The 27,428-nt window shown below is 40.7% G+C and overlaps 1 protein-coding gene across 6 annotated transcripts in view; it reads right to left on the minus strand.

Annotated features, from left to right (window-relative positions):
- Nucleotides 1–27,428, minus strand: part of FAM168A (family with sequence similarity 168 member A) — a 200,096-nt gene that overhangs the window by 8,178 nt on the left and 164,490 nt on the right. For 4 of the 6 annotated variants that reach the window (XM_078156903.1, XM_020989604.2, XM_020989606.2 and 1 more), the window contains one exon: nucleotides 21,484–21,609. The exons of the other annotated variants lie outside the window; for them this stretch is intronic. In XM_078156903.1, the coding sequence (XP_078013029.1) occupies nucleotides 21,484–21,609 (126 nt within the window). The remainder of the gene's footprint in view (nucleotides 1–21,483; nucleotides 21,610–27,428) is intronic. 6 annotated transcript variants of the gene reach the window in all.

The following is a 27,428-nucleotide window of genomic DNA, read 5'->3' on the forward strand; positions in this document are numbered from 1 at the left end:
ATTGTCAAGTGTCAGAGGTCAGATTTGAATTCAGGTCCTCCTGACTCCAGGGCCAGTGCTCTATTCACTAAGCCACCTAGCTGCCCCAACTTCTTTCATTTTCTCTTCTTTTCTTCCTGTTCTTACTTTTTGTCTCACTAACCAGGCTCCTTTTCATGCTTAAATTCTTTGCCCTTGTTATGATAATTTTTTACTTCTTTTTATTGACTTTTATTATGCCATTCTTCCTGGAACATTTGGCTAACTGAAGCCTGTTTCCAGTTAATACTAACCTCATCTGGCTAAAACCTGACAAATGGAATGACAGTATTAGGGAAAGACTTAATACTTCTGAGATATGAAGCCAAGAGAAGAAGAAAGGTTAGAGTTAGAACAGAATCAACAAAATTTTTTAAACCTTCCAAAAGTGATTTAGCTAACTCTATTTATGGAAGAATTTCTCTGGCAGTGAACATTTAGTTACTTTTGTTATATGTAATTCTCTTCTCAATTAGCCCACTGTGACTTCTTTAAAGTTTAGCCTTGTAGTTTTGTAAGATTTTGCAAAATCAGTGATTAAATCTGTAACTTAGTCTGCTTATTCATTTGTTCTAACTTCATTTGTTCAATCTTAATTGAAGAAAGCACGAAATAATGAAACTCATTTAATTTCTAACTACCCACAGCCAATTCTCTAAGACTATAAATTGCAAGGTAGTTTTTGCTCTCCTTTGGAGAGCATTTCCTTACCAGGGAGTTCCTTACATGAATGAAATCATAAGTCCATAACAAAACCAAAAATTCCCTTATCAAGTAATATTACATATAATAGTTTATCTGTGTTACCAGATCTTCAGCTCCTTTCGAGTAGGGACTTAATGTTATCTAAACTGTATGTAAGGGTAGGGATCTATTGAGGGGGATTATGAGGTAAGAACTTATCTCATTGGTTCTTTATATCTCTTTTTGATTGATTCATGTATCTCAACTAAGTAAGGCAGGACTACTCTTACATTTACATGTATATCTCCCCTAGCTCCTAACAATGCACAGCATTGTGCACAGCAGGTGCTGAATAAAACCAGCTTCCTATGCCAACAATGGAAGTGGCCCTTCTGGTCACATGTGTTTTTAGCCTCTTGCTAAAAAGCATGCAAGACCAGAGGCTCCCTTGGGTGGGGGCAGGGGAGGCGGCACAGAGGGGGGAAGAGGAAGGGAGAAAGACAAGCTTGGGCCTCCAACTACCCCAAACAAAGGCAGTGGGGAGATTTCTCTTCCCTCTCCTCTCTAGCAGCAGCTATTATGGCTACATACATATGAAATGAGAGCAAGTGATTGCTTAGTCTGAGACTATCTTAAGTCCCTAACTACCTCTTCTGCTTTGTTTTTTTCCCCTGATAGCAATTTCGAGATGAATATTCATAGCCTTCAAAAGTCAGGATTCATTGAGAGGTCTGGGTGCTGGCTGCCCTGTGGGAGGGGCTTCCTGCAGCTATCCACTACTTGGAAGAGAAAATGACCACTGCTAAGCATGAACCACGTACACCTGGACGGCCAGAAAAGATGAACTTCCAATAAATATTAGGACAGTGAAGACTGAGGCAAAAATGTAATCTATCTGTTCAGCAGTCCCACAACATGGTTCATGTTTTTAACTAACTTCTCAAGAGAAATGACAGGTCACAGGTTTTGGGTTTTTTTACCTGTTTATGGACTCCTGTGAGTCCTTTATCATATGTTACTATTTCATGTTTTAAGTATTTGTTAATGTTCACTTAGTAATATTTTGCATTTTAAGTATTTCTTTTGTGTTAGTCCATTTCTGGTGTCACATGTCCCATGACCTCTGTTAAAGGGACAAGCCTGGAAGTGGTCTGAGCATGAGACCCAGCAGAAGGACCAGGATACTGGTTCAGCTCCACCATCTGTTACACTATGATGTTAAGAGTCTCTAACTATAAGATTCCATGATTATGTGGTGTTGATATTTTAGTATATGGTGATTCTAAAATTTGGTTATTCTATGGTTTCAAAGTTCTAACATCTTAAGAGTCTTAAGTTTTCATGTCTTCTCTTATGTTCCAAGAATTCCACCCAGAATGGACCTGGCCCTCCCCATAAGGAGGCCTGAATTATCCTTTCTGTACAAGGACAAATATGTTGGGGGGGGGGAGAAGCACAAGAATAACTCGGGGAAAAAGATCAAAAGGCACCAAGTTACTGCAGATAAATTTTGTTTCCGCATCTAAGAATAACTTTTCCGATTATATTCCTTTTTCTTCTTGTTCTGAAACGAGCAAGGCTCTGAACATAAATCAAAAGTCCTGCCATATAAAAGAACAACATCTGGGAATCTGAAAACAGAATCTGAATGTCAGGAGGAGGAGAGATCTTAGAGATCACATATCCAAACATTTCATTTTATAGGAGAGGAAACTAAGTTCCAGAGAAGGGAAGGGAATTGCTTAAGTCCACAGAAGAAAACTGGGACCAGAATCTAAACCAAACATTCCTGACTCTTAATCCAAGGCTCTTAAAAGAGTTCACAGTTGGAAGGTCCCTCAGAGGCCATCTACTCAAAACCATACTTGAGAAACAACATATACAATTTACTTGTGATGAATGATAAGAACATGGAAGTGAAGGCTATAGACCTTTTTCATCAACAAAAAGCATCAGGGTTAAATGACGTTTGTGTTTTGTTTTTAAATAGGGACATACTGTTAATGTTTGAAATCAGAACTAAAGGAATTAGCAAAGAAAGAAAAAAGAAAGATGCTAGTCTCCACCACTTCCAAATCTACCCTTCCAAGTATATAAGATTAATCTTCCCAAAATATATCCTCCTTGACCAAATTTCCCAACTTAAAATCCTCCAATGATACTCTTCTGTCTCCAAGAACCCAGTCTATATTTACAGTCTTATCTTGTCTATATAAACTATCTACTCTAGACAACTGCATTTCCTCCCACAACCTTTGCTGGTCCCATTTCTGCCACCCAGGATGCTCACTTCTCCTTTTATTCAAATCTTATTCTCATCCTCTAACCTGAATGCCACTTCCTTTATGAAGCTATTCAGGATTTCAATCTTTGCATTTCTAAAGCCAGTGGGCCAAGCATTTAGCACTTATTTCCTGTTTCTGGTTACTTATTCTTGCATATCTTATCTTCCTCAACTATATATTGTGTTCCTTGAAGTTAGTGATGTATCTTATACTTTTATAGTGCCTTGTCCCAAATACCACTCTCTAAGTGCCCATAATTGGCACCAAACAACTATTTGATTATTGTTTCGCAGAAGAGATAAATAAGTGTGGGGTTGAATTACAGGAACGATTTCTGCCCGGTCTCACAAGACTGGGAAAAAGGAATCAAAGATTGTAGCTGAAGAAGGAGTTACCCTTAGAGGAAGGATACCAATTCTAGGCTAGAGAAAAAAGAACAAAACAGTGGAGTGCATATGATTATAAACTGAACCTGAAAGGGGTTAGATAAAATAGCTTAGTAAGGTCAAACAAGGCTGATCTCTTCAAGCAGAGGCCTGGATAATCACTGACTTGGGTATGTAGGGATTCCTTTTGTGTACAAGCTGGCCACTCACGTACTTTCCAACTCTTAAATTCTATGATTCTATCTCTGTTCAAAGACTTCTAAAGAAGAATGAACCCACTGCCTTCTGAAGCAGTCCATTCCACTTCTGGAGAACTCTAGTTGTTACAAAGTTTTTGGTTAGATTGAGCCAAAATCTCCTTCTTGCCACCTTCACACCACTGTTCTCAACTCTGTCTTCTGGGACTAAGAGTAACCAGTCTAATTCCTTTTCTACAAAGTCCCTTAAATACTTGAAGGCAAATTGTCATCTGCCTCTTAATTTGTTGCTTTCCTTGACAAAGCTCCAGTTCCTTTTAACTGATCCTCGTATAGAATAACTTCAAGGCCTTTTATCATTCTAGTTGCTGTGAAGAGGGCTGACCAGGGAAGAGAACAGCAGGACTTCATTTGTTCTGGACAATCTCTCTCAATCAATAGAGCCCTTTGTGGTACAGTGGAGAATGTGTCAGCTTGAGTAAGAGGACCCGAGTTAAAATTTTTCCTGGATTTCCATTTCTTTAATTGTAAAATGAGAGTGTTGGACTGGCAGGCCTCTGGGGGTCCTTCCAGCTTTACATCTGTGATCCCAAGATCACATCAGTATTTTAACTGTTATGTTTTTCATACTTTCATTTCATTTAAATGGGGCCAACAGGCCCTAGTGATCTTTTCAAACTGAAAACTATATTATTTGGCCATACAGGAAGTTACATTTATGACTATTAAATTTCATCTTCTTAGATTCAGTGTAATATTCTAGCCTGTCAAGATCTTTTTGGTTCTTGACTCCTATCATCCAATGTGTTGGCTATCCCTTCTAGCTTTTGTCATCTGCAAATTTGATAAGTGTGCCATTTATTCATTATCCAAGTTATCAATCAAAATATTAAGCAGCACAGGGCCAAACACAGATCCCTAGAGCACTCTACCAGTGATATTCTTTGGAGGTGACATTAAACCATTAATGATTAATCTCTGACCCTTCAACCAATTCCTCACTCACTTAACTGTACTTATTGTCTAGTTGCAATCTTTCTGTTTTGTATACAATGGCACAACAGACTTGTTCAAAAGCTTTGATAAATTCTAGGTAAACTATATCTCTAGCATTTGGTAAGGGTAATTTGTATCAGTGGAAAGTGTTTCTATATTCAAAGTTACCCAAACCGATGAAATCATTGGTCCATATTAACCCTTCCTCCTCTTCCCAAAAACTTCATGTATTTGCACAGAACTTTAAAATCTAAAAAGCATTTTGTATATCTCATTTGAACCTCACAATACAAGAGTTAAATATAAGAAGAATCATTAGCACCATTTTATAGAGGAGGGACTTGAGGCTCAAGAAGGTTAATGATCTGCAGATACTACAGAAGGTTGAGAAGTCATCTACTAACACTGCCCTATCAAAAAAAAAATGAGATTAGTCTAGCATGAGGAGTTCTTGATTAATCCTTTCTGTCCCCTTTTGATCACTTCTTCCTTTTCTAGATGTTTAGTAACCATCTCTTTAATAACATATTCTAGAATATCATCAAGAATAGTAAAACCCACTGGTACATTGATAGGCTTTATCTCTTTTCTTCTCTTTTTGGAAACTGGGACATCGGCCCTTCTCCAGTCACATGGCGCCTCTTCCATCCTTTACATCTTTTTAAAGATCACCGACAGTGCCTTAGCAATAACATCAGCCAGTCCTTTTAGCACCCAGGAATAGAGTTCACTTGGGCCTGCTGAGCTAAACTCATCAAAGGCAGCTGTGTATTCTCTTCCTTTCTATCTCCTTACTTATCTTGGTTTTCATTTCCCCATTAGTCATTTTTGCTTTGCTCTTGCCAATCCAAAACTCATTCTTGGCAGAGAAAACAGAAGCAAGAAAAGAAATGGGCATCTCTACTTATTCATCGTCTTTCACCATTATCATTTCAATCAAAAATCAATCAATAAGCATTGATTAAGCACCTACTTTGCTTCAGTCACAGTGTTAAGTGCTGGGAATGCAAGTTCAAAGAATGAAACAATCCTTACAATGAACTTATATTCAAATCGGGGGACAAGAAAATATATACAAGATAAATATGAAATGGATAAAGACAAATATATGCAAAGTAGTTAAACAAGGTCGTTTGGGAATAAGGGCACTAGCAGTTGGGGAGATCAAAAAAGGCTTCACGCAGAAGATGGCACTTCTAGATGAAGAGTGAATTTTGTCTTAAAGGAAGGAGAAGATTCTATGAGGCAAAGTTAAAGAAGGAATGCATTCCAAGTATAAGGAACAACCAGAAGAAAGGCATGTAATCAGGAGACAGAACATCAGATGTAAGGAACAGAAACAAGGCCAGTTTGACTGGACTGTAGAGTACAGGAGGGGAAGTAATGTCCAGTAAGTCTGGAAAGAAAGGTTGAATCCAGGTTGTTAAGGGCCTTCAAAGCTAAACAGAGGAGGTCGTGTTTGATCCTAGAGGCAAGAGGTATACAAGGGGGTTGACTGAGTAGAGGAGTCACATGGTCAGATCTGTGCTTAAAGAAAATGACTTTGGCAGCAGTATATAGGATGGACTGGAGTGGTGAAAGGCTCATGTCAGGGAAACCAATTAGAGGGCTGTTGAATAATCAAGGCAACAAGTAATGAGGGCTTGGATCAGCTGAGATGTTGTTGAGGTAGAAATGGCAATTTAGCAACTTTCTGGACATTTGGGATGAGGGAGAGTAAGGCATCGAGGATAATGCTGAGTTTGCAGATCTGGAAGGATAGTGGTGCCTTGGATGGAAATAGAGAAGTTTGGAAGATTGTAGGGTTTGGAGTAAAAGAAAATTAGTTCAGTTTTGGAAATACTGAGCTTGAGATATCTACAGGGCATTCAGTTTGAAATATCCTTTTTTTTTTTTTTTTCAGGCAATTGGGGTTAAGTGACTTGCCCAGGGTCACACAGCTAGTAAGTGTCAAGTGTTTGGTCTGAGGCCAGATTTGAACTCAGGTCCTCCTGACTTCAGGGCCAGTGCTCTTTCCACTGTGCCACCTAGCTGCCCCCAGTTTGAAATACCCAAGAAGCACTTGGTGATGCAGGACTGAAGCTCAAGAGGGAATGGGACTGGATATGCATCTAGGTATCTATCTAATGACCAACTGATCAATAGATATATCAATCTATCAGATGACTAATGGATATATATTATCTATCTTTTTAGTTCTTTCTCTCTGCGAATCATCAGCTTAGAGACGATAGTTAAATACATGGGAGCTGGACTTATTTGAGAGACAGAATGGTATAATGGGTTTGGAGTCTGGAAGACTAAGACCTGGATTTGGATCCTGCCTCAGACACCTATTAGCTTCTAGGCTGTGGGCAAGTTACTTAATTTCTCTGAGTCTCCGTTTCCTCATCTATAAAACAGGAAAACTTGCAAGGTTATAGTAAGGCTCAAATGCAATAATTTTATATAAAGTGCTTTACAATCCTTAAAGTGCTATACACCAACTACTATAATTTCATTAATCTCAATATCTCCTCTTTCTTTAATATAGCCACCATCCTTATTGGCCACTTATTCTTAGAAAACTATGCCAAAAATTGCTATTTGTCAAAAACTGCTATTTGTTTTTGATTACTTACTTTTGCTTCCATCTTTCGTACATCTTTTTAGAATCCAGTAAGTCTTTAAGTTCCCTGTACATTCACATCAGTCTCTCTAGAAAACTCCCTCTACCCTTTTCTTATCAGAAGTGTTTACGTGCCTTCAGAATTTAGTTTTGGAGAGCTTTCCACTTCACCCTGGGCTGATTTCTCTAGAATTTTTGTCTATGGGATGCTACCTATTCTGCCTCTGAAATCTGATCTTGAGAAAATCCAGGGCTTATGTGAGACTTTGCCTAGCCTCCATCTCTAGCAAAAATGCCAAAATGGGATGGTAATTTCCTTCAAGGTCCCCAGCATTTTAACTTTAGCAACCAGATGGTGAGAACCTCACCTGGGGTTGCAAATAAGATCCATATTTTGGGTGACACCTAAATTTGGCTTATTCTAACTGATTCAAGTGTTTTTTTTAATGCAATTGGCACTGGTCAACCACAAAATTCAATTAAAACACTGAATAACTGAGTTTAAAAACATAAGGATAAAAAGAATATCTGTGATCACGTCAGGAACAGAAGGCCCCAATAGGCAGTAGCACTCAGGAAAATATTTCCAACAACCTTCTCCACTCCCAGGCCAATCCTTTTATAATTCAAAGCACCAAAGGGGACTGAACCAAGGATCTGAGGGTGGAATATGGGCTGTGGTCTCAGCAGCTGCAACAGCCCCAGGAGCCCACCCCAGCTCCCACTAGAGTCCAGAATGGTAATTCTCTTCCCTTCCTGGAAGCATGTCATTTTCATTAAGACAAGCCAAGAAACTATTTGTTGCTCTGCTTTTAGCAGAATTCTCCAGCAAATGTCCAGATTAAGTACTCCAGCATGGCTCTGGGCCAGACTTTGACCTGTCAGCCATACTCCTTTCTGTCTAGGCAGTTTGTGGTATACTACAATGTCACTTCTGTTGGTGCCTCCCTTGATCTTCACCCAAATCCTCTCTCCATGTTTCCCCTTCTTTGGTTCCTGGATCTGAGCACAACATTTCTCACATTAGTCCCCTTTTCTACTTGGAGCACAAAGACCCTCATTCAGGCCTGGATTCCTGAGCTAACCCAATTGGCCTCCCTGGACCCTGTCTCTCCCTTTTCCAATGTGTCCTCCACAGAGCTGCCGAATGTATATGCCTAAAGCACAGTTCTGACCATGTACCTTCTAGGCTGAAGCAGCTCCAATAGTTCCCTTCTGACTCTAGGATAAAACACAAGGTAATCTACGTAACATTTCAGGTCCTCAACAATCTGGTTCCAGCCTCTCTTTTCAGAATGATTACACATTACTCCCCTCACACTCTACATTCTAGCCAGAATGGCCTTATGTACACACGATTCCCTACACTATAGTTCATCTCTTGCTCAATTAATCAAAAAGCACTGGGCTAACCTCTGGGAATACAAAAAGAGGCAAAACACAGTGCCTACATTCAAAATCTAATTGAGAAGCAACAAATAAATATGTACAAACAAGCTATATAGTGCATAAAGAGAAACAATTAAGAAAGGAAGGCACTGAAATTAGGTGGGATCGGGAAAGGCTTCCTGTAGAAGACGGGCTTTTAGCTGGGACTTAAAAAGCAGGGAGGCCATTAGGCAAAGATAAGGAGGAAGAGCATTCCAGGCATGGGACAGACTGAGAAAATGCCCAGAACCAGAATATGGAATGTCTTGTTTGTTAAGAACCAAAGAGGCCAGTGTCACTGGACCAAAGAGTGTGTAGGGAGTAGGATACAAGAAAGGGAGGTGAGGACCAGGTTATGAAGCCAAACAGAACCTTTTATATTTGATCCTGGAGGGACTAGGGGGCCACTGTAGTTTACTGAATAGGGGATGACATGGTCACTTTAGTGAATGAATGGAGGATGGATTTGGAGTGAAGAGAGACTTGGGGCAGGGAGACCCACCAGTAGGCTATTGCAAGAGTCCAGGAATGAGTTGATGAGGGCCTGCACCAGAGTGGTGGCAGTGTCAGAGGACAGAAGGAGTGTATTTGAGAGATGTGGCAAAGATAAAACAGGCCCTGGCAATGGACTGCACATGGCAGACAGAAGTAGTAAGGAGTCCAGGATGACAGCTAGGTTTTGAGCCTCAGAGAGGAGAGGAGAGGAAAGGGGGGGTGGGGGTTGGAAGGATTTAGTTGCATGTTGTGCCTGGTCTTTTCTACCTTTTGAGTGTTTTGAGTTTATAACCTTGGTATTATCCTCAAGATACTAAGTTCTGTTTTGGACATATTGAGTTTAAGATGTCTACTGGACATCTGGTTTGAGATGTCCGAACGGCAGCGGAAGATGTGAGATCATAGGTCAACAGAAAGGTCGGGGTAGGATAGGCAGATCCGAGAATCATCAGCACAGAGATGGTAATTAAATCCATGGGAGCTGATGACATCATCAAGTGAAATAGTACAGAGGGAGAAGAGGGCTCAGGATAGAACCCTGGGGTACCCTTATGGTGAGAGAGCAGGATCTGGATGAGGATCCAGCAAAGGAAATTGAGAAGGAGCAGTATGATAGGCAGGAGGAGAACCAGGAGAGAGTGATGCCTCACAAACCTAGAGAGAAGAGAGTATTCAGGAGGTAGGGCCATCAAAAGTATCAGAGGCTACAGGGATCTTAGATCTATGTTTTCTGTGCTACTACTTCCCTCCCTTGGTTCTAATTTTGCCCACTCTAGGACAAGTAGAATGCTTCCTCCTTCTGCCCCAGGATAGTCCTTCATGTACTGGAAAACAAGTCATTCTTCACCTCCTGTCCCTCAGTCTTTTCTTCCTTAGGCTGAACATACCTCTCAACAGCAATTCTACTTTCTACACTGTAGCTTCCCTTTAGAATAGCTGCATTGTAGAGAATTCTCTCCCTTTCCTTTCACTTTAAAGTCCCTCGGATTAGATTTGCAACACTCAGGCAGATACATTCTTACCAGCCCTGGCTAGCTGCATGTTGTGCTTATTTTTTTCTACCTTTTGAGTCTTTGAGTTTGCAACCTTGGTATTATCCTCAACTCCTCACTCTGGTTTATTCTACATATCCAATTAGTTCCCAAATCTTGCCATTTCTACCTCCACAATATCTCTCACATCTGGCCCCTTCTCTCCACTCATACAGCTACCATCATGGTCCAGGATCTCATGAACTCTTTCCTAGATGTTTGCAACAGCTTCCTACTCGGTCTCCCCACCCCAAGTCTCTCCCTACACCAGTCCATGAGGTGTATGAGGTATATATGGAGAACTACAACCTCCGGTGGGAGGGCTTGTTGAGCCCTTTGCGAGGCTGCTCATCCACCCGTGGTGTCCACCTTCACCCAACTCGCACCTGTGGCTCCGAGAAGCTATAGCTTGCACAGCAGCCACACCCTGGTAAAAACCATCTCAGCAGATAGGCTAAGCCTGGATGAAGGGTAATTGTTAGAGGTATGTCTACTCCAAGAACGTGAAGACATCCCCCAGCAGAATGGGTGGATGAGAACAATTTGTTCCAGCAGCCATGAAGGTGGCTGAAGCCAGCACTGTGTAGCATTTAGAGCTTGCTCAGACACTGAAGACGCCAAGGTCATTCACTGCTTTCAGGGCCATCACGGTCCTTCAGAAGCCTTATAAATAACTAGCCTCAAACACTGAAGGAAAAACATTGTATGAGTCTTCTTGTAACACATTCACATAGCTTCAAAAGATTCACGTAACCTTCTAAAAATTAAAAAAAAAATTGGTTTTCAGTATTAAAGAGAACACCTCTTTAAACCATAAATTAAATAAGTATCCTCTTGTGAAAATTCTGTCCCTGGCCCAACCAAATGAAGAAAAAAAACCACATTTTAGAAAATTACAATGCACACATAGTTGTTCAGGAAACAAAAGCCTAAAAATGTATATGAAGAATATATATGAATATATACATACACAAACACACACACACATATATGAAGATGCTATTAATTTCACGGGGAAAAAATCTGATACCATTTGGTACCATTTTAATCTCTTTAGACATTTTTCTCAAACTACAATTCCTGAAAACACAGTTTTCTTCCAAATCCAGGTACTAATTACATCTAAAAGAAACCAATCCAGTCCAATTCACAAACTACTTCGAATAGTTTGATTTTAGTCATTATTTCATGGAGAGTTCAGAGGTGAGGTCCAAAGTATCAAGAAAGTCTTTTCTACTCAAAAGCATCATAGATAATAGAAATCACTGGTCTTGCCAATGTATGGTGACTATCAAAATATACCGAAACACAATCAACTGTCATATAAAGCAGAAGTACTACAAATCTGTTATTCTGAGACACTGTCCACAAGGTAAAGGTTATCTGTATTTTTAGTAACCTGTGTAACATTCATTCAAATTCATATTCAGCCTTTTTTACTAACTGAATGACTTCTAAGAAAAATTCTGAGTACCATTCCCCTCAACCTCTGGGGATGGGGACGATAATCCTCCAAGCTCAAAGCATCTTTGTGCTTCAAATTTTTTTTTTTAATTTTCTAACAATAGAGTTTGCTTTCTAGTTGACAAGAATAGCTTCTGCCAAACCTTCAAAGCACATTCTTTTTGCTGGCCCCCTTTACGTTTAGGAACATTCACGGCAAAGCTCATTTAGGCCTTCGAAGTTTCTTCACATTTCTTCCTCTCCATTACAACCTCTTATTGATTGAAAAAGGACATATTAAGGATCTTCAGCGTTCAAGCCATCTCTGTTAAAATAATCTTCTGTTTCTGGAAGAAGTCAAATGGAAAACCAAATTGTGGGTCTTATATTCAAAATACAGCTTGCCTCCAATTACCTAAATTGGAGCAGTAAAATAATTGTTATGATCCTGAAAATCTTCCCAATCTCCAGGCTGCTGAGGTGATGGGTTACTTGAAGAGAGGCATTCAGGTGCTTCCAAGCACAGTCCGGGGCTGTGCAAAGAGAGGGGCAGGCTGATGACAACCCAGACAATCCAGGCTTGTCCTCCTGTTCTCTCACTTCTTCCTGTTGTATACTATGGCTACTCTGCTACCATTCTCTCTGACCTGCTTCTCTTGAACGCTTATCTTGCCAATGATGTCATGAGTTCCATCCCACTAAAGGAAAAACCTATGAGGTCATATTTGGGTCAAAACGGTAAATTCACTTGATTTCATAAGCTCTGAGCACTGGTGTCTAAAAGCAAAGACATATTTCCCTGTTATTTCCTCCTGTGAAATACCAGACACTTCTTCCACAGATTCTTCTCTCTGTGTAATGCTCAATGTCTTCACTATAGCATGAGCGACCTGTTAGAGACACGCGTGGTCTATTTAAAGCCTTCATAAGATCAGCAAGTTTCTTCCATACTTAACGAAATATCCTCTTCTTAATAAGAGCTGACATTGATGAGATAATGTACCAAATACATTATGTGTTTATGTAAAGTTGTATGTAATTCCATATTAAAATAAAAAATCCCTTATGTAGCTCACTATTTAAATGATTTCTATGGTGAATTTAAAATCACAGAATTTTAGGATTATACGTTCTCCAAGTTGAAAAGTGCCTCATATCATCTAGTTCAATCCGTTGGCTCCTCTATAACAACATTAATAGTGTTCTAGGGGTTAACTGACACACGAGGATATGAGACCACAGAGGCTCAGTATGAGGGGAACTTTTAAACAAACCATCTCTCCTGAATGGAATATTTTGCTTTGAGATGAAATGAGCTCCCCATCATTGGAAGTGGTTAAGCAGAAGCTGGATGATCACTTCTCACGGATGTTGTAGAAACTGGACTAGATTGTCTCTCAGGTGCTCTCTCCAAACCCTCATTCGTACTGGCAGGCTATTTCTTCCCTCAAGGTTCTAGGCACTAACACTGAGCAGATGGGAGGGGAGGTTAGGGTTTCTTTAATATTTTTTGTTCACAAATCCTCACCATTGGGCTTCCAACAATGATTATCAGTTGATGAGTTAACAAGCCAGATTTAATTAGCTTTTATTTAGCAAGGGGAGAGGGAAGGATTCCCCTCAAGTGATGCTATTTCAGGGGGTTTGCTGGAACTACATCTTGGAAGGTCCAGGTTCCAAGCTGACTTGTTATTTTATTTATCATTCATTCATTTATTCATTCATTCATTCATTCATTTATTTATTTTTAGGCAATTGGGGTTAAGTGACTTGCCCAGGGTCACACAGCTAGTAAGTGTCTAGTGTTTGGTCTGAGGCTGGATTTGAACTGAGGTCCTCCTGACTTCAGGGCCAGTGCTCTATCCACTGCACCACCTAGCTGCCTATGGCTTGCTATTTTTTACAAATGCTCTGTGAGGCATGAGGAGGCTCTTCAGCCAATCCTGATACAATTCCTAGGCAAAGTCATTTCATCCAGTGGCTTTCACTTCTTCCACACTAGTTAAGGACTTTTTACCTCTAGTTTAACACCTTCAGGCTGATTCAAAAGAAGTGTTCTCACATTTAAGTGAGGTGGGGGATTAACTACACCTCACCTTAGAATAAACACCTTATAATATAAATATGTTATGTGATATATGTGTGCATAAATATATACATACACGCATCTACATATTTCAGTTTGTGTCCATATCTTTGTGACCCCATTTGGGGTTTTCTTGGTAAAGATCCTGGAGTGGTTTGCCATTTCCTTCTCTAGGTCATTTTACAGGTGAGGAAATTGAGGCAAACAGGGTTAAGTGACTTGCCCAAGGTCACACACAGCTAGTAAGTGTCTGAGGCCAGATTTGAACTCAGGAAGATGAGTCTTCCTGACCTCATGCCCAGCACTCCATACACTGAGCCACCTAGCTGCCATATGTGTGTGTATCTGTCTGTCTGCCTGTGTACACAAACACACATATAAATACCGTACAATATAAAGACCTTATAATAAAATAAGGATATTGGACTAGATGACATCTAGGGGTCACCAGCTTTTACAAGCTGAGTTATAAGATATTTTTCTTCTCTGATAATCTGTGTTCTAGAATCCTTTCCATTCGACATTCTAAAGGCCTTTTTACATATTTCTGACTTGAAATATGCCTCCTATTCATTCATCCTATAAGCACATATCAGGCCTGTACGAAGTGCTTGAGATAGAACAACACAACTAAAACTCCCTTACCTCAAAGCGCCTAATGTTCCCTTCCCACTACTGACCCTCGTTCTACCCTCTGTGGCCACACACAACGAGTCTGTTCCCTCTGTTCCAACAGACTTCTCTCTCTCTCTCTTTTTTTCTTTGCTTTTTGGTGAGGAAATCGGGGTTAAGTGACTTGCCCAGGGTCACACAGCTAGTAAGTGTCATGTCTCAGGTCCTCCGACTCCAAGGCCAGAGCTCTAGCCACTGCACCACCTAGATGCCCCTAGACTTCTTTTATCTGAAGGCAATAATTGTGTCCACACTGAGCCTTCTCTCAATTCCTTCAACCCATGCATACATAGCATTTGTTTGGCCAGGTAACTGGGAACAGATGAGTGTGGGAGAAAGAGCAGGATAGCATTTGTCTTCTCTCACAGGGTTGGGGGATACTTTTTTTTAAGTTGAATTTTATTTGGTTTTCAAATGAAGATGTACCTTCTCTCCCTCCAGCCTCCCCACATCCCTCACTGAGAAATGAAGAAAAACAAAATCTTGGGGGATGCCTTCTAAATGAATTTTCTCTTTAATGACAAAATCATTTTTTGCAATAAACCTTTCTGATGGGTAGAGCTGCTCAAGGGCATATAGCTAGTGGCAAAGTCAGCACTAAAAGTACTTTAAAACTACTCAAAGAGCTGCTGTTGTTGGGAGACCTAGGTTTGAACACCAGCTCTGCTACTCAGTAGCTATATGACAACAGGCAAATTTCCCCTCTCTGAGCCTTAGTTTCCTGATTTGAAAAGTGGGTACAATCATCTTTGTATTATACCCCTCAGAAGGTTGGAAGCAAAACACTTTGTAAATTGTAGAGTACTGTAAAAAGGTGAGCTGTTATTACTACTAGTAGTAATGACAAAAGAATTCTGGTATCTTGACTCATTTTACTTTTTCTAAAAAGCAAATAAGCACTCACATACACATATAATTTACCTGTGTTATAAAGCCAAATTTTCAGATACCAGGTGTGTATATAGCAAATCTGACCACGCTGTTAGTGTTGTCCATGATGGAGATGCTGAAAGACAGCTTGTCAGAGAAGATATTGCTGGACTGTGAGTATAAGCCAATTAGAAATAACATCATGACTCATGTTTACAGTGCTTTACAGGTTACAAAGCACTCTCCCATCCATTAACTCATTTGGTTCTTAGGACAACTTTGTCTTAGAGGCTGTGCAGGGATTATCTCCATTTTTACTAATAAGAAAACTATAGCTTACAGAAAAGATCACAGAATGAGTCACAGGCAGAGCCATGACTACTTCCCAAGTCTTCTGATTCCAAGCCCGGAGCTCTATTATGGTCTACTGCCTTGATCCATGCCAACGTTTAAAATATATTTTTTGAAAACCATTTTCTAATGCTTCATCATGGTGGGGTGATGTTCCTGGTTTCTCAATGACCACACCAGCAGGGAGAAAGCTCTGCCACATTCTATCAAACTGGGAAGGCTTTGAGGATGGGCCCAAGGATGAACTATCATCAAAGGCTTAACTCTGCTAAGCTCAGAGAGGATCATCACCAGAGAGACGGCTACAAGATACTCACTGTGCGTGTGTGTGTGTGTGTGTGTGTGTGTGTGCACGCGCGCGCGTGTGTGTGTAGGCAACAACATGCATGTGTGTGTAGGCAACAACTCATGAAACCACTAACTGAGATATGGAATGGCTATTTCGTCTTTCGCTTATGGGAGGGACGATCCACTTGGGTGAGATCAGAGATCTTTGAAGTACTAACATATTTGTAAATTATATTAGCATGTGGTGAGAACAGATGACCAAAGTCATAGGGGCAAGGGGGCAGTGGAAAAGGAAGGACTTATGCTGGGCCTTCCTGCCCCTCTCCCCCATAAGCTTGAAGAGGAAAGAGTATAGAGTGAAAAGAACAGTAGGTTTGGGGTCAGAAATCCTGAGTTCAAGTTCTAATTCTCTGCATTGCCTACAGCAAATCAGTCTCTCTGGGCCACAATTTCCTTCTCTGTAAAACTAGAGGGTTGGATTAGATGATTTCTAAGGTCCTTTCAGCTCTAACATTCTACGGTCAGTTATAAAACAAATGATCTTCTCCTCAGACTGGATCGGTGGATAAGGAACAGTCAGTCTGATGGGAAAGGAAAAGAGCTTCACAGGCAGAGCCGAGGCTCTTTTTTTGCTGTAGGTATTAATTTGAGCATTGCTCAGTACATACAGAATCCAGGGCTGAGACCACGAGACGATGGATGGCACTTTTCTCTGCATGGATGACAATGTCAAAAACAATCTTCACCACAAATCCAAGCATGCTTCAGGCCTCTGGGAGTGAACCACTCCAGGGGACTTGTGTTTCTTGGGGAGTTGAAGTTCTGCTCTTTTGATCATTAATTTAAAAAAATTTTAAAAAAAGATATTTTAAATGTGGAATGAAGGGGCAGCTAGGTGGCTCAGTGGATACAGCACTGACCCTGAAGTCAGGAGGACCTGAGTTCAAATTCGGCCTCAAACCAAACACTTGACACTTATAGCTGTGTGACCCTAGGCAAGTCACTTAACCCCAATTGCCTTAAAAAAAAACCTGTGGGGTGAAAATATTTCTAAAATGGATTTTACATGTTTTTCTTTGCCTTCTTAAATAGTAAAAAAAAAAAGTACATTGTAACCTTTCCTGATGGGTCAGGATCACCACTGCAGCATTCATGACTACACTGGGCAGGAATATAGGGTGCTATACTCAAATGGCCAGGGCTGTCCCTTTGCTGAGATGGAAGCTAAGGGAGGGACGTACAGGGAGCAAGGAGAAAGAACTTGGGGACACGAGCCCAGCAAATGAATCAGCCAGATTAGCTGAAAAGAGTAGTTTAAAAAACCCTCTTTTCTTAAAGAGTCTGTAGTGCTGTTATTAACAATGACAACAATAAAAACGATGATGATGTCTTCTCATCGATCCCTCTGATGGCCCATCATAACATGGAGGTCACTCAAAGTTTATATAACAAGAGAAAACAAAACTATGACTGGATAGTGAGGAACAGCCTCGCTGACACATGGCACACGCAGGATTCAAACCCAGGCCTTCAGACACCAAATTCAGAATGTAGACCAGTGGAAAGACTGATGGATTTGGAGTCAGAGCTCAAGATTCAAATCTTGGCTCTACCAATTACTATCTGTGTGACCAAGAGTAAGTCACTTAACCTCCCTAAACCTCAGTTTCTTCAACTGTAAAGTGATGGGGTTGGGTAAGATGATCTCTAAAATCCCTTCTACTTCTCAATCAATGATACCATGGCCTAAGGAATAGAGGGACTGTAGTATAGCAGGGGAGGGAGTGTGTACAATGATGAAATCACATCCTTAAATTATGGATAATTAATAATAATGATATTAACAATAATAACTCACATTCACAGAGCATTCTGACATGGGGGGGGTCTTCCCCCCTACAATGTATGGCTCCAGTCTGCTGGGTTTTGGGAGTGTCTGTGTTCTTTAAAATAATTTTTCCTGTCTTCTTTCTTGTTGGATCACCATATCCCCTATTATCACTATACCTTCCTAAAACACTCCCTATTCTTTCCCCTTCTAATCTTCTATGATATGGAAGACCAAATAGCCAAGTTTATTTGCATGAAGTATAAAACCAAGGGTTTCCTCTATGAATGAAGAGTATTGTTTTATTGCATGGGCTTTCTTCTGGGTCAGGTTTTGAAGACCTGTGGTTTGAAAAAAATTTTTTAGTTCAGAATCCACAGATTTATAAAATGTTACTGTTAGAAGGGGCCTTAAGAAATCACCCAAGGGGCAGCTAGGTGGTGCAGTGGATGGAGCACCAGCCTTGGAGTTCAGGAGGACCTGAGTTCAAATCTGGCCTCAGACACATGATATTCACTAGCTGTGTAACTCTAGGCAAGTCATTTAACTCCAACTGCCTGGCAAAAAAGAAAAAAAGGCCACAAAGAAATTGCCCACTGTACCACACCATCTTCCAGTTAACTAAAGTCACACAGACTCAGCTCCATACCCAATAAGATAAATTTAGTTCCTCAAATTAATAGCTATCATATTGAAATTGTTTCTTAAATGAATCAGGGGGGCGGAAATGAAACTTACAATAAAATTTTGGTCAGACTGTTGCATAGAACCTCCAGTTTAAACTTTCTGTCTAGCCACCTCTCTTTGGGGAATAGATTCATCAGCCTCTGGAAGCCTTGGCTATCCACTCAACAGAACCAGGCAATAGATCTGATTTGTCAGCCATAAATAAAATTAATCTAGTGATTTTTAAATAGTCACTCAGATGTCTGATGCTGACCCATTACAACGGCACCCATCTAACCAAGACAATTCCAAAGGACCCAAGATGAAAAATGCTAGCCACCTCCAGAGAGAGAACTGATGAACTCTGAATGCAGACTGAAGCATTTTTTTCACTTGCTTTCTTTTTCTTGGGGTTTGGGGAGGGTCTATTCTCTTTTGCAATGTGGCCAATATGAAAATGTTTTGCATGACTTCATATGTATAACTGATATCAAATTCTTTGCCTTCACAAGGAGGGGAGAGGAGGAGGGAGGGAGAAAATTTGGAATTCAAAATTTTCAAAAATAAATGTTAATTTTTTTTAACATGTAACTGAGAAATATTTAACAAAATAAAATATATTGAAAAAAGAAAAACAAACAATGGCACCTATCTGCTAAATTTCTGACAGTAAAGGAACAGGATTATTGTTACTGCACAGTTGGATTCTGGAGAACTTGGCCCAATTTGTGCACCCAGATCCAGCTATGCCAATCATCTAGTTGCCCTGCAGGGCACATTCTCTGGCTCTTGGAAATTGCTCCCAAAGAGGTCAGATACGTCTAAGCAATGACTGCATCGTGGGAATAATAACAGCAACTGCTCCCATGTATAGAGTGGTCAAGGTTTACAAGGCACCCTTTCTATAACAACTCTGTGAGGCATACAGTATAAGTATTATCACTCTTTTACAAGGCCTAGATCTCCAGAGGAAGCCAGTGCTTTTCCCATTAATAGGGGAGGGGCCAGCTCTGAAGATGACCTTTCTCAGACAGGTAAATCCAGCCACTTCTTCTATGTATGCTGTTACACACAGATATGGGTATATAAGTGTACTGAGGAAGTCTGGGGCAAGAGAAACCAGCCCATGGAAAAGGCACATTTTGCCACTTCAACAAGTTATCTCCACTGTTTCCATTCCCAGTTGGCACGTGGTTTCACCTCACAATTTTTTATCTTAGTCAAATGGTCCTTAAATTACAGCATCTAAGAAGGATCAGGACAGCTTGATTCAAAGTTTAGGAATATGGAAATGAAAGGTCTCAAATCACCATTTCTTGGTGGTCAGCTCTTCTCAACATAAATATTCACATCATTTTTGTGACATAAAGTACCATAGTCAGACATTGTGTGACACTGGGTAAATCCCTTCACCTTTTAAAGCTTTAGTTTCTTCACCTATAAAATGGGGATGATAATAATAATAACCTACACGTAAATGTCATGTTAAAGCTTACAAAGTGCTTTATAAGCTCCTTAAAAAGCAGGGACTGTTTTTCATTTTGTTTTTGAACTCTCAGAGTCTCACACAATGCTTTGTACACAACAGATGCTTGATAAATGCTCATCAGATTAGATTAATGGTTTCTCTTAATCTGCTCTCATAACAACCCTGTGATGTAGAGACTATCCATGTTATTATCCTTACAGATGAGGAAACTAAGTCAATAGATGTTGTGACTTACATTCACAGAGGTAGCACCAGGTGTCAGAAGCAGGATTTGAACCCAGGTCACCCTGACTCCAAGTTTAGCAGTCTATTCTGTCATGCTTCTTCTAATACTTGTCGTACCCATGTCACACAGATGCTATGAGGATCAATGGAGATAATGAGTGTGAAATAATTCTGTAACTGTCAAGCTCTACAGAAATAAGAGCTGTTACTGTTGTTATTCTTTCATTAAAGAACTCCTCTTATACCTCTTCATGGTATAGAGGCAACTCCTAGGTTTTAGAAAACTGTGCCAGCTTAGTTCAAGTTCCAGTAGGTCCTATGGACCCAGAAACAGACTTTACATCTGTTGTCTAAGGATGAGCCAGCAAAAGGTGAAGAGACTTATCATCACGGGATGGTCACCTGGAATGAATTGTTTCAGCCACACTAACACATGAATACCCATGTTCTGAAGTAGAGAGAAGGCTGGTAGATGGCATGGTGGATAGAGCACCAGGTCTGAAGTCAGGAAGACTCATGTTCCTGAGTTCAAATCTGGCCTCAGACACGTACTAGTTGTGTGACCTGCGCAAGTCACTTAACTGTTTGCCTCAGTTTCCTCATCTATAAAATGAGCTGGAGAAGGAAATGGCAAACCACTCCAGAATCTTTGCCAAGAAAGCTCCAAATGAGGTCACAAAGACCAAGACATAACTGAAACAATTTGACAACAACAAAACGTAGAGAGTGGTTGGCTGGGATTTGCATTAGTGGAGGAAATATACAGATGAAAAAAACTAATTCTTGAAGTACCAATCTAAGTACTACAAGTCACTCTAGTTCTCCAAGGCCTCCTTTCTGTAAAGCATTGATCCTGGGTTCTCAAGGCTATACCAGCAGAGCATAAGGTCAGGAAGGTCCTGCACCAATACCGAAAAGACTTCTAGTATAGGCCCAGTATGTTCATCATCTAAGCACCAGACCTGGAAAGTTTGGAGAAACTCATCACCAGAAGGCCAGCAGAGGATGGCTCTTAGAAATTCTTAAGCATTATTTACTAAAGTATAGAAGGGCTGCAATCTCTACCACTACAGGAAACACCCACACCAAGGAGATCTTTGATGTTCACAAGCATAATTAATAACAAATAATTAGATAGTGATAATAAAGTTTACTTAAAAGCCAGACTGAGGGTGTTCTGGAATAACTGTCTTGGTCAATCTGACTATCTATATGGCTAAGTAGGTCCTTCCTCTATCATCCTTCCCCATGCATCTCATCCAGAACTTTCAAATTGACTGAAGACAAGAGGACAGTCTTCTCAAACAAAGAAGCCCTCCTGTTAGGATCAAGTACTTGAATATTTACAAACCATTTCCTTCCCCTTCCCCCTGACAAGCCCACATGGTTGGTCCTCTCCAGAGGAGGAAAATCAAGGAGAAGGAAAGCAGTATTTACTGAAAGCCGCCGACGAAGCTTGGTAAGTTCGGTTCTCGGTCCCAGTGTCCACCGGGAGGTGGAAGGTACCTTCAGTGGCACAGGACGATGAGGTCTGGGGCCAGGCCTGTTTCATCAGCAGCGTGGCTTAAGTGGAGACACAAGAGAGGCATTAGGCAGAAGCCATCACAAATCATACAGCATCCCCAGCCGGAGAGTTTAAATACCTACCCCCCTACCTCCACCCTCTGTCAAAAGCATCTTGTCAACTGAGAGTTCTATCAGAATTCCCTAGGACTAGGAGTTTCCTAATACAACAAAGAAAAGGCTGGAACACTGGGACAAAACTTACCATTATGGGGTGGGCTGGTGCATTTAGCTAAGAAGGAAGCAAGTACATGGCTCTGGTTTATTCTTTAGAATCATTATCTATCACTAATCTAAGCCCCAACTAAGATGGGTGATTTGCTATCTAAATATACCTTGAACTATGACCCATGTCATTTGCTCTTCTCCACACCTTGAACATCCTCCTCATTAACCCCCGCTGAAATCCTCCCTCTCCTTTATGACCTAACTCTAATGCTCCTCCCTCTAGGAATCCCCTTCCTTTGATCTTTGACTCTTAGCCATCCAACCAACTAGAAATTACTTGGCCCACTTTGTTTACACCTCTTTTGTGCTCCTATGTCCTGTTCTGTACTAAAGTTACTTGTGTACGTCATTCACAATAATAACAACGCTCTCATACTTAGAGGGTTTTAAGGTTTACAAAGTATTTTCCTCACCACAACTCCATGAGGTGGGTAGTTCAATTATTATTATCCCCATTCTACAGATGAGAAAACTGAGAATAAGAGAGAGAAAGTGACTTGTCCAGGGTCATATAACTAGTATCTGAATCAAGATTGAATCTCAAGCCTCCTGCCTTTAAGGTCAGTACTATTTACACTGAACCCACTGTTTCCCAATTATACAATGAGTTTCCTGAGCTCTGGGATCATGTCCTATCTCCTGATCATAGAGCCTGTACAGAGTAGGCACTTAACACGTATTTATTGAGCTAGAATGGATTGAAAGGTAGATATGTTGAAGGCAGCAACATGTAGCAGATCCAGGCATCTGAACATGTATTAGAGCAAATTAGAAAGAGACCTTACAAAGACCATTCAGTCCAAACCCTTCATTTTACAGATAGAGGACCTGAGGCCCAGAGAAGGAAATACGATCTGCCCAGGGTCACACATCTGATTATTGGTAGAGTTAGTGGGAGTAACAATAATAGCTAGCATTCATACAGTGTAGGACCCTGGTCCCCTGACTCCTAGTTTGGGGCTCTTTCCACTATATGCCAATCAATAACAGAATCTCAGGGTTGTAAGGCACCTCAGGTCATCTAGTCTAATTCAACTTGAACAAGAATTCCTTCTACCACAATCAATCACTCTCTGAATAAATTGGGCTCCCTCTGGAGGTGCATGGCCTTTTTCAGATTACAAGAATACTTCATAAATGATGCCCAAATAGTAGCACTGAAACTAATGACTGGGAAAGACTCCTCTTTCCAGACTGTTCTCCCTTCAAAATGCTTTTAGATGACATACTAAGACCTGAAAAAGTAATGAATCCATGATATCTGTCATCACAGAGACCTTTTCTATAAGGTATACCTACTGAAGAATTCTCTTATGTCACCAGATCTGCTCCTCTCTGTAGCAAGATTTAGTACATTTATATAAACTAGGTCTGTGTTCAGTTGTTTCAATCACATCCAACTCTCTGTGACACTGTACGGGGTTTTCTTCCCAAAGATACTGGAGAGATTGGCCACCTAGCTGCTCCCAAACTAGATCTAGTCTACCTGTATATAAAGATCTAGTCCTTTCACCTCAGTACTTCTGTTTCCTACCTCTCTAAATCCAGCCCATTCATCTCCCTCAGTGTACTTATCTTCCAAGAACACATGTGCCTATTTCATCAACTCTAGTCTCTTCACCTTACTAGGCCAATCTCCTCCCCTTGTAACATGGGGGAGTGGAAAAAGCGCTGGGTTTGCAATCAGAAGATCAAGTTTGATTCTTAAGTTAGCTAGTTAATAGTACAGAGAGAGCAAGTAATCTGGATGATCTTGGGCAAACTGTTGAAACTCTGCTTGAGTTCAGCTTCCTTATCTGGGAAAGGAAAAGGTTGGATCAGATGTCTCCCAAGTCCCTCCTAACTCTAAGCCTATGAATCTATTAAGTCACCTGAATATATGTATCCTGCTCACATCACCAGATAGAGTCTCATCACTTCCCAGCATTTTATTCCTTTGCTAAGGTAGACCTAGCACCTCTGTCTTTCCCCCTCCCCCCACACACACTTAGCTAGTTCCAATCCATTTACAATTAAATCTAGTCAGCTCACCTGGAACCATGTAGTTCCTTCATCTTGCTAGGTTCTATCCCCTTACCTATAGAGACTTAGTCTTTTTACTTGGAAAGATCTATTTTGTTTATCTTGGCTAGATCCCATCTCATCTTCCCCACAGACCAGTTTCTTCATCTACCTAAATCCAGCCTACTCATCTAGCAAGTTTCAGTTTCCTTACCTTCATGGATAGTACATTTTGCTATAACTAGTTCTTTCACCTTGCAAGGTCTATTTCACTGAAATAATTTTATTTACTTCACTCACCTAGTTAGATTTTGTCCATCTAGTTTCATCTAGTCTGTTTACTTAGTTATCAGTTAATCCTCCATATTCTGCCTACTTAAATATACTACAATCCAACACTAAATTGCCTTAAGATTCTAACTAGAGTTTTTGGAGGATATAGTGCAGGGCTGGGTAGGCAAAACAAGGGCCAGGGATCTGGGTATGTCTCTGAGGTCACAGTGTACAGTGAGTCATAAACCCAAGATGTCCAGTGAAGAAAACAGCTTGTCAAGTTCAAGGAATCAGGTAAGGCTGGAAGAATTAAGCAAGTATTGAAGGTCCTGGCAGACTAAAGTCCAGACAGTGGTAGGGCCAAGGAGATAGGACTATTGAATAGGAACACTGAGGACTGAGGATGATGCACACTAGTCATCCCTTGATAGAGATGATGATACAAAATGAGATATAGATTTTTGGGCATTGCCATTGGGGAAATTTGCTTTGCTTGACTATGTATATTTATATATAAACAAGAGTTTTCTTTTTCTTTTTTTTTTATGGAGGGGGAAGGTGGAAGGGAGAGAAAATAAATGGTGGAGTTTTTAAAAAAAATTATCTAAAAACAAAAGAAGTTGCTTAAAAATTAAGGTCTATATGCATAACTATATTAAGAATCCAAATTTGTGAGATGTATTTAGTGCCTATTTACCGGGAAGCATCCCCTTCCTACTACTTATTATTATAGAGAAGGGGAAGGTAAAAGACAGGGCATGGTAGCTACCACCAAAGACCAACTGGACAAGGGTTCAAAATCCTGTCTATTGGTTACTCTTCTACCTACTAGTTTAAGCACATCTATAGATGTAAATTGTGTACTACAGTGATATTAGGGACACTGAGGTTACATCTCTAATCTTTAATGCATTAATGAAGCAATTACCTTAATACATCCTGGAGTGAGAGAGAGAGACAGGATTAAAAGAGGAGATCTAAGGAGGGAGGCAAACACATCTCAGGTGAGCAAGAATCTTCCATACTGGTCTTTGGGACTTTGTTTTCAAGTACACTTGACTTCCATTTCCCCTAGTCCAAGCAAGTATGAGAACCACCTACAAGGTTATAATCCAGATAGCCCCATCAGGGATGCTGGGAGCGTCTGAAGCCCCAGTGACAATACAGGGCAGGGGTGAGGAATGTATGCAATCACCATAAAAGGTTGAAGATCTGAGGAGGAAGTCCAAGACAGACAAATGCTCAGCTCGCAACACTCCCTATAGCCACCTGGACTCCTGATTGAATACTAAGGCCTGAATTCCAGCTCAACAAAAAGACAGATTCCCATTTCTATCTTAATCCTTTGGATATTAGCAGTCTGAAGAAAACCTGGTACTAATTCCATTGCGGCTCTTTGGTTTACATTTAAATGGGACCCTCACCTGTTTTCCCCAAGAGAACTACCTCTCTTCTATTTTTAGTATTCATTCTTATGCCCAGCATGCTGTCCCTTTCCATAGCAGGATATGGCAGGATCCTGAGGAGGAAGAGGTGAACCAGAGAAATTAATTTCTTAGGGTGAACAGAGATCTAGGTCACTACCAATTTTGTGGCAGATCCCAATGTTGAGGTAATGAGATTTTTTTTTCAGGTGAACAATCCAGAACCAACAGCCTGGCTGAGGTGTTCCTCACAGACTCTATTTCATGTCCTTCAAAAGTTAAGAATTGGCCAAAAGGTATGTGAAGAAAACCAAAATTACCATGTTACATACTGATCTCTGACCCTGGCTTATCTGAGGAGACAGAGAAGAAAGACCCTATTAGACTGTAAATTCCATGAGGACAGAGGCCATGTCTTATCCAAACTGTGTACTTTTCTGCCTAGCATAGTGCTCTTCCTTAAGCAGATGCTTAATAATGGTTAATAGAAGGTGTTGTCAATGATGCAAAATTCTATTCTGCTTTGCAGAGGTCTCACCTGGGCACTCAGGTTTCCCCTGTTCCAACAGACTCACAAGTTGACCTCCATGACATAATGGGTCAGACTAAACACCAGTCAGTCCAGAAGCCCTGGATCTCTCTACTTTTACCTGTCTATAGGCAGTTTCAGAAAAGGAGCAGCAGCATGCTGCCTTCCTGTCCTACAGGTCAATTGCCCTGCCTCACTAATTCTGTTAACACCTATGTTGTGATTAGGCTTAACCCCTCCTTACTGACATTACATTGAGGGTAAAGTGGCTATTTTAGGGTGTCTGACCAGTGTCCAGTACAGTGCGTGGTACAGAGTAAATGCTTTTGATTTTTACCCATTAATTTGAGAGAACATTAATATTTTGGAGCCCTCTATCATAATGACAGGGGTTGAGTGTGAGAGGAAGACTGTGAATTCCTTAATAAAGGAAGAAGAATGGGGGTCAGAAGATAACTGCCACAAGGACAGGATAGGTGTGATATATCTGGATGCAGTGAACCTCAAAGGAGGAGTGGCTGCTGAGTGATGGCAGCAAAGCAGAGGTTGTGGAAATGGTAATGGGGGGCAAGAGTAATCCTACTCTTCTTCCAGGATCACTGCGAGGCAGCATAAAAGAAGTCCATGATATTATTGTACAGTACACGATATCATAAGGGGAGCCAGGTCTCCACAAGGGCCAGAAGTTTGAAGGAGAATAAGAGGAACATGGCAGGAAGTGTGTTACCTCAGAGGCTGCCTAATACAACCTCTTCACTTTACAGATGAGGAATTAAGGTTCAGAAAGGTTAAAAAAAGTGCCAAGGGCCACAGAGCTAGTAAGCATCTGAGGCAGAATTTGAGTCTAGGTCTTCCCGGCTTTAAGTCCAACACTATGCTATACCATGAGGGGCTTTCACTTAGGTGGTTGGGGACTGTGCTCCACTGGAACTGGAAGAGTAAGAAATGGGAGTTGGTGCTATGGCAGGGGTCCAAGGTAGGCCATCTGGAATATCTAGAGCATGGGCTTCTTAACCTGGGGTTGCTAAGATAAGATAAGAAAAAACTACATCTTTATTTTCACTAACCCTTTGGTTTCCTTTATCATCCTATGTATTTTACTTTCTGCATTTAAAAGCATGATTCTGAAAAGGGTCAGGTTTCAACTGACTGCCAAGGGGATCCATGACACAAAGAAGGTTAAGAACTCCTGACGTAGGGAGTAATGAATAAAATAGTTCATGATAGACTAAAAACTAAAAAAAGTCACGAAGTTTGAGGCTGAAGGAGAAGTGAGGCCATGTAACAAGCATCAAAGTTTGGCATACATAGTTTACAAGCAATGCCAGAGCCTAGCCAGAGATGTTTCCACATAGGAGTTGAGG

Source organism: Phascolarctos cinereus, unplaced genomic scaffold (assembly GCF_003287225.1).
Source record: "Phascolarctos cinereus isolate Bilbo 61053 unplaced genomic scaffold, phaCin_HiC Scaffold_726;HRSCAF=1367, whole genome shotgun sequence".
NCBI lineage: Eukaryota > Metazoa > Chordata > Mammalia > Diprotodontia > Phascolarctidae > Phascolarctos > Phascolarctos cinereus.